Genomic DNA, 14,190 nt, shown 5'->3' with positions numbered 1-14,190 from the left:
TGTATGATTACTGTGCCAGAGTTACGCTAAAACAAAAAATCAATCAAAAAAGGTAATTAAAAAATATCAACAACAAAACCAATAACATAAAAAAAAATAAAATAACATAAACACGCAGCAGCCAATGGGGCTGCCTAAAATCCATTCGTTCAAATGAGCAAACAGTAATAAATTTGTATGTATGCATATCTGGTACATGCAAAATTACGAATATTAGCCATTTACATACATACATAGGTATGCTTACACACGCTCGTATATATTATATTTCTGTCATGCGACACTGCATACCTGCACATTAACACCACGCCATTTGTGTCATAATTTGCCAATAATGAGTGCCCGCAGAAGCAGCAACAGCATTCGAAGTAATCAACAGACAAGATGAAGAAATCACAGAGCAACAATGGAAAAGTGAAACACTGCAACAGTGCAACAGTGCACCAGCGCAAGATACAACTCGTTTTTTTACATATGTACCAAACAGCTTACTATGTAGGGGACTTCATGCCACATGCTGCATGCGACGAACTGATTTTGGAAAAAACCCCGATGACTCATCGTCGGTGTTGGATAAAACAAAATAGGGAACGATGTACACGCGCCTACAAAACGTGCATAAAAAACAACTGAAAACAAGAACAACAACAAGAGCAAACAAATGGAAAACAAGTTCATCTCAAGCAAAAAGCAAAAAAAAGACATAAATAAAAAAAAAACAAAAAACAAAAAAAAAATGAGCAACGTTGAGGTAAAGCAGCATAACAAAACGTCAACAAACCAGCTGCGCGCCAATTTGTTTCATGCGGCATAAATATTTATTTGTATATAAGTTTGTAAATACAATCATGCGCAATCGTGTTTGTATACCTGGGCAGTAAGAGTTTGGAATATGTGAGATGTTAGTTTGTTAGCAACTGTTTTTACGCTCCCGCAGCCGTTATGAGATATTTAGGTTTCATTTGCTGCGCTCAATAATTTTTCACTCTGTTGCATTTGCAGCTCCGCAATACATTTAAGAGTTGAGTGCATACACATTTTCTAGCATAAAATCTTGCGATGAGATAAAACTCCGATTGTAGTTATTGAGTTCACTCTGCAGCGTAACATGCGCATGTAAATCGTTAACAGACATCACAACATTTGATAACAGTGCGCTGTCAAATTACCACTTTCTCGCATGCTATAATTTAGTGTTGAGCTGTTAAATGTCAAGGCAACTGGCGCTGAGTATAGAGGTTTATTTTTGGGCAATAAATGAAATGAAATATAGAGGTTTACAATTATATTGATACTAAGCAGATGTTATTTCATGCAAAATAATTAATTCTGAACTTCTTTTTAAATAATAAAAAAGGAAATGCTATAATTTCCATCCTGTTAAGCGAAGGAACTTAATTCTGTTAACCCTTAAAGTGGCAGTACATTAATCGGAAAATAACAACTTTTGAGTTCCGTTTCAAATCTTTTCACATGCTTTTGAGTGCAACACTCCAATGTACAGTAAAAACGCGTAGAAATGAACTAGCAGGAAGAACAAATAATTTAAATATTACCTAAAACGGTTACACAGCCGTAATAATGACAGTTTTTAAAATTTGTTAGATAATTGAAAATATACAGTTTGTCAAGGAAGTATTTTGATTTACTAGACATTTAGCGAAATTCAGACATATTGCTTATAAAATGTAAATGTGTATTTTTTTATGGAAGCAAGCTTTGGCTTTATTTGACTCATATAAATAACTAGCTTTAACCCGCGACCCCGCTCGCGTAGGAGTAGTTTTGAAGGATTTCGGATATGTATATAAAAGAATTACAAGCAATAATTTCATAGAAAATATTTGTTTATTAATAACCATAATATTACAATACCCGGCATCCGTTGCTATGCCTTGAATAAAATCAAAACAACCAATCAGAAAAATATCAAGCAAAATTATTTTTATTAATTTTCTATCTCCAACCGTTTTTTAACTTTGCATTTGGGTCATAGTTGAACAGCTTATGCGGATTATGAAGTCTAGAGTGTGCTATAAATAGTGGGAAATAGGAAAAACTAAGATTTTTTAGATTAAATTTAAGCAAATATTCGATTATTAGTGACGAATGAGAGTAGTGGCGCGGCCTGAGGCTGTGGGAAGGGAGTTCCATCATAAAAACATGCCTATAACCTTCATTGGGTAAAAATATGAATGTATAACAATTTTTACGTTATTTGGTGTTGTCGTTTCGTAATGATGCGCGGACAACGTACAAACATTCACCTTTATAGTATAGATTCATAAGCTCTAAATTATAGAAAATACAGTTATTTCGTTAAAAAATAACACAAAAATAAAAAAAAACCAAATTAAAATACACTTCAAAAACAACCGCCAATAAAGTCTTTTGCCATTTGCAGTAAATAGCCTGTTTCAAAAAAGGAAACGTGAATCAATATTTTGTAGGATGACCCCGAGCATCTATAACACCTGCCTGCTTCTTATGACATGAATTAATTTTTGTACATTATATTCCTGGGCTATGTTGTGCCATTTTTCGAAAAAAACCTCAAAATTTTCTATGGGACTAATATCGGGGCTTTGGGCTGATGCATCTAATAATTTCCTGCAATAAAAGCCACATTCTGACCATATGATGAAGCCCATGAAGCTTTAGATCATTGCACTGGTAGAATTCAAAATGAGGTTCGTTGCCAACAATAAAACCAAGTTTTGTTGCACTATTTGTCAAATGGCATTCCAGAATATTCAAATATTGTCGGGCATCCATTTTATCTTCTATAAACTCCAAATCCCCCATTCGCTTGCTGAAAGAAATCGAAGAACTTATAAATGAACAAAACATAGTGGCAATATCCGTAGGAAATCTCCCGCAGAATTGTTATTAAGATCATCAGTGGCGTACTATGTTATCTCCGTTATTTCCTCAAAAATAAAATTTACGCAATTATAATTCAGAATTTTCTGTAGGTCACGAAGTTTATGCACGTAATTATTCCGGAGTTGAAAGACGGGTTAAAGGAAAACCCTTCAAGTCATTGGTCAATATTTTATATTGGGAATAATCAAGTTTGATCAAAATCAGTTGAAAGTTGGTTCAGTCGTTGCGCAAATTGATACTCATCATAATTCAAACCACTCTGCTTACGACACTCACATTGATCAAGATTTTAAAGATTTACTATTGCATCGATGGCCGATTCAGGAAATTGCTCAGAATTAAAGAATATTTCTATAGTCAACGGTTCTTACGCATCAAGCTTCATTGATGAACATATTTTTAGAGGTGCGGTCAAGCGCGGCTCTCAGCGGTTTTGCAGAAATTAGCTATTTGGCTGAGGTAACCGGGGTCATGACAGAGGTTTGTTTAAAAGAAAAGTGCGTGTAGCGTAGTTCAAATAACAGAAGTGAAACTTTCAAGGCAGACAAAGAAAGAGGGAGAGACCCGAGAGAGAATGAGAGAAAGAGAGAGGGAGAAAATACATATCTAAATATATGCGCAACATTTGCAGAGAATACAAATATATAAAATTTACAGAAAACGGAGAAGGGTCGACCGGTATAGGTAAACGCCGGACCCAAGCCGTGGCAACAATGCGCACTACTCCGGGCGTTTATCACCCGCACAAACGCAGCGATTCCAAGGACGCAGCAACGGCACAAATTACCGTAAAGCAATACCAATAAATCCGACGCCGGAATGGATAACACTTTATAGTACGCACAAGCACTAGCCCGAAAACGGAAATAAGCGCCAAAAAGAGGCACCGAAAGAAAACTCCAAAAAAATTGGGACCAAAAAACGCCACAACAGTAGACACCAAGGAAATATAATGCCAAAAAGTAGGCACCAAATATATATTTCCCACACCAACAAACAAGCGCCAAAAAGTAGGCAGTATTATTTCTCACTAGAAATTGGCAACCACAAGGAAAAACCCAGGAAAATTAGCCTAAAGTGTATCTAAGATATATATAAGGTATAGCTCTCTCTCTCATTTTCCCCTACGTTATATCTTTTTTCTCTCTCGCGGAACGAAATTGCCCAAATCGTTGCATGACCTTGAAATTTTACTCTCCATTCTCGCTCGCCCATCGACGCCTAAGAAGTTTCCCTTCAAAAACTGAGATTGTGTTGGTGTTATATATGAAAAACATCAACACAATGTCACTTCATTGCAGTCTGATCAACGGCTGATTAGACGTGTGCTTGAGTACGTGTGAAATAAGCGAGCAGAATTCTGCTACCGAATACCCGGTGACGTGGCAGCCAATGTTACTCTCACAATTTTGTTTTTCATTATAACGGATGGCCAAACCTGGTAATCTATCATCCTTGTCAAGCTTCTAATACAAATAATTTCAAGCGATCACTGAAATCATCTGCTGCTGGTCATTCTAATCGCAATCACTTCAAAGCTGACATATTTAGTTGCTTGGAAATGTAAATTCTCAGCACTGATAATTCATTACTTATTATTCTACTGTTTGTTCTCTTTTTTTTTGGTTTTTTGCTAAGTGAAGTCTACTAGGTTGTTCAATAAGCTTTGCGGTTTGACAAGAGAAGGCGCTGTTACTAGTCTAAATATAATTTTGTTATGTTGGTACATTCTTCATGTGAACGTATGTGAAGTTTCATTCCAATCTGCCAATTCATTCTTTGTTTACAAGCTATCACCAGAAAGACTCAAGTATCGTGCAGTGATTGAATTTTTATTTTCGGAAGGTTTAAAAGCAAAGGAAATTACTGAACGAATGTTGAAAGTGTATAAGGACTTTTCGCCATCAATTAGTACAGTAGAAAGATGGGTTGCTGAATTTAAACGTGGTCGTGCAACGTTTGAAGGCGATCCATGTCAAGGACGTCCAAAAACATAAAATATTCCACATTGAAAATATTCTTAAAAGTATAAAAATTTGCTTATAAAACCTAATTGTTTGACAAAATCGAATATGCTGCAAGTTAGTTAACGAGTTTTTTGGAGAATACTTAATATATGCCGCATGCTAAAAAAAAGGATGTAAAGGGTGGGATAGAAGGGTGTATCCCCATCCTAAAACTGAAAACCGCAGACTTATAGTTTTTAAGTAATTTATTGTTAAATCTATTTAAATAAGCGAATGGTTATTATTGACAGACACATCAAAGCTCAAAGTTCAAAGTTGCCAGTTCGTTTGCAAATAGAATTTTACAGGGACGCTGACCAGAAGGGTGTTTGTAAATTTGTACAATTAGTCCAACTTTGGTTACGCTATCTACAGTATTTTAATTTTTTTTTTTTTTTTTGTCGGGTCAAGTAGCTAGTAAAAAAATAAATAATTGGCGCGTACACTTCTGTTAGGTGTTTGGCCGAGCTCCTCCTCCTATTTGTGGTGTGCGTCTTGATGTTGTTCCACAAATGGAGGGACCTACAGTTTCAAGCCGACTCCGAACGGCAGATATTTTTATGAGGAGCTTTTTCATGGCAGAAATACACTCGGAGGTTTGCCATTGCCTGCCGAGGGGCGACCGCTATTAGAAAAATGTTTTTATTAATTTTGCTTTCACCGAGATTCGAACCAACGACCTCTCAGTGAATTCCGAATGGTAATCACGCACCAACCCATTCGGCTACGGCGGCCGCCGTCAAGTAGCTAGTACAGCAGACAAAATTAAGTGCATGTACTGCACTCGGGTTCCCTTTTTAATTTTTTGTAAAAAATTTCAACTTTTATTTAGAAAAAATTTTTTTTTTTCAAAAAATTTCGAATTGTATTTTCAAACAATGTTTTTTTTTCATTATTATTCTGCAAAAATTTTATTTAAAAAAAAAATTTGTTTTGAAAAATGTTTCTTTTATTATTTCAAATAAAATAAATCTATTATTTTGACGTAAATTTTTTGTGCGAATGGCTTAAAATTGTTTTATGTCCGATTTTTAGCTACTGGGCGATGCTACGACTACTACCAAAGTAGCGACCTTCGATTTTTCTATGATTTTAACGACATTTTCGATGTCGGGCCTGCTGTGCGAGGTGTATCTTTAACTTCAAAAATACCTGAATGGAATCGGCGAAACCAAAATTGTACGTAATTAGCTATTACAGCATCGGCACCATAAACACCATTCACAGTTTCAGCGGCATGACTTAGATTTTCGCATTTGTCCGAAGAAATCTAAGTAGATCTTGTGGTGCCAAGAAGCCAAGGTGGTCGCTTCTTAACACACCAGCGCCAGTGATTCATTCTCCTCTTCACAAGCTGGGCAGAATACACCGTCTGAAATCCAACTTTTCCATGTGCTTCACCCACAGAAAGAGGCCCGTCAGCAGTCCAACCAGCTGTCTGCAGTCCTTTCTGCTTAATGACAGAAGTTAATATCAGTTTAGTCCATCTGCAGCCTCTCTCAGCCTGCCAAGATCGCTTGTGAGTTAGAGTAACTCGTTTTCTAACCGTGGCTTTGATGGCTGCAGAAGGGAGTGGCAGAACGGGCCAAGGAAGTTGGTCTCAATGCCCATTCTGGCTAAAGAGTTCAATGTCGGACAGGGGTTTTCCAATGCCGGACAGGGATCGTACCAGTTCCCATTGTATTTCAGCCTGCAGATGGCCTTCAAGGTCTCTCCTTCGATGAAAGCTTCAAGTGGTGATAGATCAACCAGAGCATCTAATGTCGGACCTGTAATCCGAAAAAAATTATCAATTTAATCATCCATACACCTTTATAAACCCTGATTGTAAAAAATTCATATGTTCAACTTCCCTTTCCCAATACCAAATCACAACTTTCATACGTCCGAGACACGGTCATACTAAACTAACACACGAACATCTCCTCGACTCTCCTTCCCATACTTGTCAGTTTTGTGGAGGGCATCTCTCAATCCCAAGAATAATAGAAACAAGATTGCCCCCATCAGAGAGTGCTTGACGTCGCATTAGCTGAGTTGTGCAGTGTTGCCAACCATTTGCTCTTCGCAATAATTGTAGTGCTTTTTTATACTCAAAATGCGAAAATTTTGAAGTTTGGTGTTTTTTTTTTTTTTTAATTTAAAGCTACCGAAACTGTAAGTTAAAAAAATGCATTATTAAACAAAAGAAGGTTAAAAACGGTCACTCTGAGAAGATTTTAGTGCTGATGATTTTGTTGGTTCTTATAAAATTTGATATTTTGAAAGTGAAAATTTAATTTTTTGCTCCTTTTAAGGTTATGCCAGAATATTAAATGTCCCTCCTCAACTCTTCTTAACAAAAATGATTTGAAAACCTTTTTACACATTTTAAAAAGTGTTTGAATTTACTGAATGCAAATTAAAACCATAGAGGGGTAATCGTTCTTCCGGTCCTCAATCCTTAGTGGGACTTAAGGCATCAGCCTTATCTTGTTACATAACCTCAAATATAGCAAAAAAGTCGTTCTTTTAACAAAGAGAGAGATTTGACTGCTGAAAGCAGAAGAACACCAACAACAACTGCAATCGTGGGCAATGCGACCAGATGTTAAAAAAAAGTAAAGCTAAATAAAACTGAGTGAATTATTGAACTAATTTTTACAAAATGTATATATTACAAAATTATAAACGTACGATTTTAATTATAATAGGCTAGAAAAATGTCATGAAAAAATAACTAAAACTCCGGGACTAAATAACAAAAAAAAAAAATACTAAATCAAGTTACGAAAACGGTAATCTGGTCATACTGGTGCTAAAACGACGTATGTAACTCATTGTCAAATTGTTCTGAGAGCAAAGTAACGTTACCACTATAGGCGCCATCTCATTATTCTTTCCATCGTGTGTCAATCCAACACATCCTAGACCTCTGTTTAACACTAACCACCAGGCCAACTACTGCATTCGGAATTTTTTACCTATTAAATAACGTTACTTTGACATTAAAGTAAATAATTATATGAAATGTATTAATATTATATATCAGACCATATTTAAAATGTATTTACTAAACCCGACCCAATTTATATATTAAAACCTAATTATTTGACAAAATCGAATAAGCTGTAAAATTAGTTAGCAAAGTTTATTAGTTTTTTCGATTTGGCCCAACAATCGAGCCACCCCTGTAAACATTGTCCACAATTGTATCTTTTGGATTCATTGAATTTCCAGAAATAAAGTGACTTTGAAAGCAATGCCTGCACTTTGTGTAGCAAGCAACGAAAAGTCTTTGCGCTAGACAGGGATGGCAATAGCAGCACTGGCGTGTGGCCTGTCCACTGGCGGTGGAATAACTAATGTGCTGGTGTTGGTGGTGTTTCTGTTGCTCGTACTAGAGCTGCCGATTGTGAATGCCAGAGGAACGTGGTGTGTGAATTTAGTTATTTTTCGCTTTTTGTTAAAGTAACGACGAATTGCAACGGCGCAACGTATTTTTAATACATTCCTGTGTATTATATTATAGTAATAAAAAGGAGTGCTAGTGCAAACGTATCCGAATATATGTAGCGTAGCTGTGCAGATACTCGGACCTACATACATACATACACACATACGTAGATGCATGTATATATTTGTGTAGATGTAGGTATATAATGCAAACCTGCTCTTTGACAGTGTCACAACAACAGTAATAAAATTGAGAAATTTAAGTAGATTTCGTTGGAAAGATTAAGCAACATTTTTATGGTAATATCGAATATGGTTTCGAAAATGCTTTAAGCAGTTGAAGAAAGTTCGTTCGAAAGTCGGTTATGTGTTTGAATACTGCGTGAGTGAGGTGTGAATTTGTTTATCAATTAATTACACGAACAATTGTGTGAGAAAAACAGTAATAGCCAAGAGAAATACACTCGTACAAATATTTGCCGAACCTCTTTCCTCGATTTCTTTATCGCAATTCGCAGTCAACCAACCAACCAACTAACTAACGAAAGTGTGTGGCTATTAACACAAAACACAAAATTGTAGAATTTCAACAATTTACGACGATACAAAGTACGGGTTTTGACATAAGATGAGAGTTGCGTAGTTAAAGGAGAACGTAAGCAAAACAAGGGAAAAAGCTGGAAAAAGTTTCAATTTAAATCACATCGGTGCCCCCTCAATACCGTTCGTGCCCCTCAGAAGTCGCGTCGCGCTTAGTTCGTAGTGGAGTGGAGTGTAGTAGTGCAGATTGGAGTGCGAATTGGCGCAGTTCACATCGAAAAAGCAACGACGGGGTGTGGTGCAACAACAATAACAACAACAAGTAGCATGACATAGAGCAGCTGAGTATTGAAAGAAAAAAAAAAAAAACAAATAATTTGATAGATTTTTGTTAGCTTTTCCGCTTGCACTTCGCGCAGTGGAATTCCAAAGCACAAAGAAAATATAGAAAAAACGGAAAACGTCAAAAGCAAAATTTTTGAATGCTGCTGACGCCATCATAAGCACCAGCGTGTATGTAAATTTCACACAAAGGCAAAAGCGTAGTGCGTAAAGTAGAAAACACAAAACAAAAAATACAATTAATACCATTGGAACACATTAATTTAGCGCTCCCGTTACGTCCCAGTGGCCTCCCCTTTCATTGTCCGCCTGTTTGCTTGTACGCCCCATATTGAGTGTGTGTATGTGCTGATAACCGTGTGTGAACAGCTGTTAATTACAGTGGATAAACTGTCAGCGACGACAGTTGCACATGTGACGAGTAACAACTGTCAAAACGTGTAGTGTTATTGTGCCTATAGTGTGTGCCTCGCCCGCAAGCTAACCCCAAAAACAAAAAAAAAAACGAAACATAATATTACAAGCCCCAATTGCCCTTTATTGAATTTACTTGCATTTATTTTAGAATTTTTCGCTCTGACGTAAGAAAAATTTAAATTAATCATAAACAATGAAAGTTAAAATCGAGGCCGCGAAAGCAAAAATTCCCGCCATACTCTCCTCATCAATCGCCCGACAGCAGGTCGATGTAGCGAGTGGAGACAATGCATTGGCATTAAAGTTGGAGCGACATGCAGACGAAAAATCAACCCCAACCGAAACGCGACACTTCCATGTAGTGGCGGATGACAATGAAAACGAGGTGCCGGACCTCATGAATACTTTTGATATTTTACCAGCTTTATCAACGTTGACATCGACGACGCCAACAACAACAACTGCTACACGGAATAATCTTATCGTAAGTGTGCAACACCAACAATCACTACGACTATCACAAGCAACGTTACCTACATACATACATACACCTCTTGAAATCCTAATCATGTTTCCTAAGGGGCTTCTAAGTAAATAGAATAATCTACATGCCTGCTTATATACAGTTACTCAAACAACTGACCACGTGCTTGAATACCCTATATTCGCATGCTTAACACCACAGAACTACTTGACTCAGCTTAAGTGTGCATTGGAAAAACAATCTTAGAAACCGGTATATTTTTAATTTCAAATATTTAAGTGCAAAAATTGGATATGGTTGATTTTTCGTGTTTAGAAGCAAACAAAGCGAGAATGAACTTAAACGATAGTAATAAGTACCACTGTGCTATGGGGGGAATGGCAATTGTTTTCCAAACGGAAATTTTTACCATCCGAATTTTGTAGCCGAATGGATAATCGAGAGGAGATGGAGCGGGAAACAGATTGGAGTTTTCATTGACAGTCAGGCTGCACTGAAGGCTCTGGAGAACGCGAAGCAAACCTCAAAGATTGTTCAAGAATGTAAAAAGAAGCTTAATTCTGTCGCAAGACAGAACAGGCTTGTACCTATATGGGTTCCAGGGCACTCCGGTGTTCAAGGAAACGAAATTGCCGATAAATTGGCCGACCGTGGATCAGCGGTTCCCCACAAGGGTCAGATCCAATAATCGGTATCAGTTCCGCAGGAATCATGAATTGGATCAGCGATTATGTAGCCAATCTACACGAAGAGCGATGGTTCGGTCTGGAAAGTTGTAGAACTGCAAAGTGATTTGTGATAAGTCCGAACAGAAAACTATCAAACTTTCTACTAAAACTAGGAAGGAAAGATGGTCGGTATCATTACAGGACACAACCCATAGGGTCAGCATATAACCACCATTGGAATCATTGAAGACCCGATGTGCCTGTCTTGCTTGCAGGAGGCTGATAGCACTGAGCACTTCCTCTAAGAGTGTTCTGCTTTTGCTAGAGCAAGGCTACGGGTTTTGGGTTCCGATGTCATGAGAATGAGTAATATTCGTTCCCTCAAACTGGAGGATATTTACAGTTCTGCCAAGGTATCTAGAAAATACTCAGAGGACTAATTACCTTTATCTCTGTCTTTATTCTTTATACCGCCTCCTGTCTCTTTCTCTGGTACTTTTCTCTTCCCCATCTTGACTATGTATGTACCCTCTAAGTACAATTGGCTAAAAGCCTGAGTGTTTTAAGCGCCCCCAAATCTCTTGTTGCTCCTTGGTTCTACCTATTCAAATTTCAAAATTTTCAAGTGAGAGTGAAATGAAAAAAAAAACAGTGAAATTAAGAATACTTAGACACTGGTTCGTAAATTCTTAATATCTTTCATCAGTTTCTAATAACTTTTTATCATTTTTAAAAACAAAAATGCATGTAAATACACTGAAACGCCTTCACCGGGCTATAGAAGCATTACGCCTTTATACAACTGATCAGAAATATGTTCTTTCCGCCTCCAGTCTGCGTAAGTTGATGCAAGAAAATCTAGAGTGCGGAACCAAAGCGTAAATTCTTCGAGATATGAGTCAATTTCAATTCGAAATGAGAGAATGTACAAAAAAGTTTGTACAATACGAGGGTGTTTGGGTGAGCTCCTCCTCTTACTTGTGGTGTACGTCTTAATGTTTTTCCACAAATGAAGGGGCGTACAGTTTTATACCGCCTCCGAACTTTAGATGGCTTTTTTATCGCAGAAACTCACACGAAGGTGTGCCATTGCAGGCGTAGCAAAGAAATGAGAACCAAGATGCTTAAATCTTTGCCCCGCAAGAGCAGAACAACTAAGGATAAGGTGCCAAGATGATTCCACCTCATTCTCCATACAGCTGCGGTAAAAAGCACTTGAAGTAATTCCGAGTCTCACAGCGTGCATACCACGCAGATAGTGTCTTCTGACGACACCTACAAAATTCGAGAGCTCAGGTTTTGCAACCTTAGAAGATCCCTCGAACGCCTCCGATCCACAAGTGACCAGAAGGATTTCGCGACTTAACAAGTTTGTGCACTTGCGCAGTGCTCGGTGAGTTGACGCGAAGCCCACATTTAGAGAAGCATACGGCAGGTGGTTAAGGGGATCCCTCTTTCTTCTCTCCTTTCGCTGGGAAACTACCTCAAAGGTCTGTTGCATACCCAGATCATTTGAGTTGAGTAACATTTGTGTAAAATTGTCGGACTGTGTTTTTATGCCCGCAAAAGTATGCTTGGAAAAGGATGGGGTCTTCAACCTAAGTATACTTTATGGCTGTGTGAAGCGGTTAATACGATCAATTTTATCATATGGATCGGTAGTTTGGTGGAAAGCTCTTGGAAGGGATTACAATATCAAATTACTTAATAGGATTCAAAGATCAGCCTATGCAATTACGAGCGGTGCATCTAGTTCATGCCCTAGGGAGGCTCTTAATGAACTGACAGATGTTACTCCGGTAGATCACCATATCATCCAGATGGCTACCATGAGTGCATTCAGGTTAAATGAAGCGAGGCGCTGGAAGGAAAAAACTTCTGGTCACGTCAGTCTATTATTGCGACAAACTCAGTTCACCACGGGGAGGACTGACTACATCGTCGTAAGGGTGGCATTCAATAGGAATTTCGCCACTCTCTTTCCATTTCAGAAGGAATAGAGTAAGGAACTTTGGCTAAATAACTTCGACACTACAGTGCACAGATGGTAAGAAAATGGATTGTGGTGTTGGAGCTGGGATATATTCTCATAGACTTAGAATTGAAAAATCTGTGCGTCATCCCAATACTTGCAATGTCTTTCAGGCGGAAGTGTTGGCCCCGGGGGGAAGATTGTAGACTACTAATTGCAAACTTCTCTTTTAAGTGCAATATCACTATGCTTTCGGATAGCCAAGCTGCAGTCCAGGCACTGCATACCAAATAACCATGAAACAAGTTGGTAGCGAGGATGTGGCAACAAAATAGTGCGGAAGCGCTGGTTGGATTCTGGATGAATTACCACTTGAAACAACAAACCAACCAATCATTTATGCAAACTCAATAGCTGCCCTCCCAAAGGTTAAGAGTCCTGAGAGAGATCGGGTTCAATTTATGATCCGTTCTGTTCATTAGTTTGGCATCACAGCCTTTCGTAATGGCTCTATCCAGCTCTTTTTTATTTATACCAGTTACTTCATTTATTCGCTATTTGTTAACGCTTAGCGAATCGATGCGGTCCCTTTATTACTACTACCAGAATACGGACTAACACCATCGGAATTGACCGGGATAGTAAACTGGATAACCCAAAAAACACCCTAAATATCAGTTAACCAACATCAGTCTCAAAAGAACTAAATGCAATAGTCTAGACAGACGGTGGAGTTAATTGGGATTAACGACATAATTCGGAATTATCTCAGGTATTAAATGTAACTAATGGGGATTGACAACTAGACTCAAATCTCATAATTTAAGCGGATTAGAGGAATTTTCGATGGCAACATTGCCGAAAAATTACGGTTAATATCTATTGTGAATGGAAAATGAACCGTTTAGAGAGAAGAACAAGAGAGACTGGATGCAATGCTAGTTTACACTAACACATTTGAAATTACATTACTTGGTTTTATATTTCGGAGCAGTTTGAAAAATTGCAATTTACGATTTTTTTAAGTAAATAATTATTTTTTAGTATCAGGGCAGTACAGTAATACCCGTATTTGTTGCCTGCGGTTCATCTTTCACTGACAAAACTGTCCTATAAACAAAACAGCTGTAGGTTAAGTTAGGTTAGCTAGGTTGCTTGTCTAAGACAAGACTCTGGGTGGCCATAAGGCCCATTGTGATACCTGCATTTAACCCTTTGTGGACGAGTGTCGGCATATAGCCACCCAAGCCGTTTTACCGTTCCGGACGCGTGTCGGCATATAGCTGGCCAAATTAGTTCGTAGCTGCAAGGCTCGCGACGTCAATCGTTCTGAGATATAAGATATGCACAGGTATAGTAAAATAGTAACGTTTTCATTCAAAGACATTAGGGGCCATGAGCGATGTAGTCTTATCTTCCTTCTAATGTAAACTTACGATG

At 37.9% G+C, this 14,190-nt stretch overlaps 1 protein-coding gene across 1 annotated transcript; it reads left to right on the top strand.

The window, feature by feature from the left end:
• The first annotated feature begins 8,406 nt into the window (after positions 1-8,406).
• Positions 8,407-13,866, top strand: LOC129238609 (uncharacterized). The gene is made up of 3 exons (XM_054873684.1): positions 8,407-8,522; positions 9,775-10,110; positions 13,795-13,866. The coding sequence occupies exons 2-3, from the start codon at positions 9,820-9,822 to the stop codon at positions 13,864-13,866; spliced, it is 363 nt and encodes a 120-aa protein (XP_054729659.1). The 5' UTR covers positions 8,407-8,522; positions 9,775-9,819.
• Positions 13,867-14,190: the final 324 nt, after the last annotated feature.

The sequence above is a fragment of the Anastrepha obliqua genome, chromosome 1, assembly GCF_027943255.1.
Source record: "Anastrepha obliqua isolate idAnaObli1 chromosome 1, idAnaObli1_1.0, whole genome shotgun sequence".
NCBI lineage: Eukaryota > Metazoa > Arthropoda > Insecta > Diptera > Tephritidae > Anastrepha > Anastrepha obliqua.
This window is presented reverse-complemented; position numbering and strand designations above follow the sequence as displayed.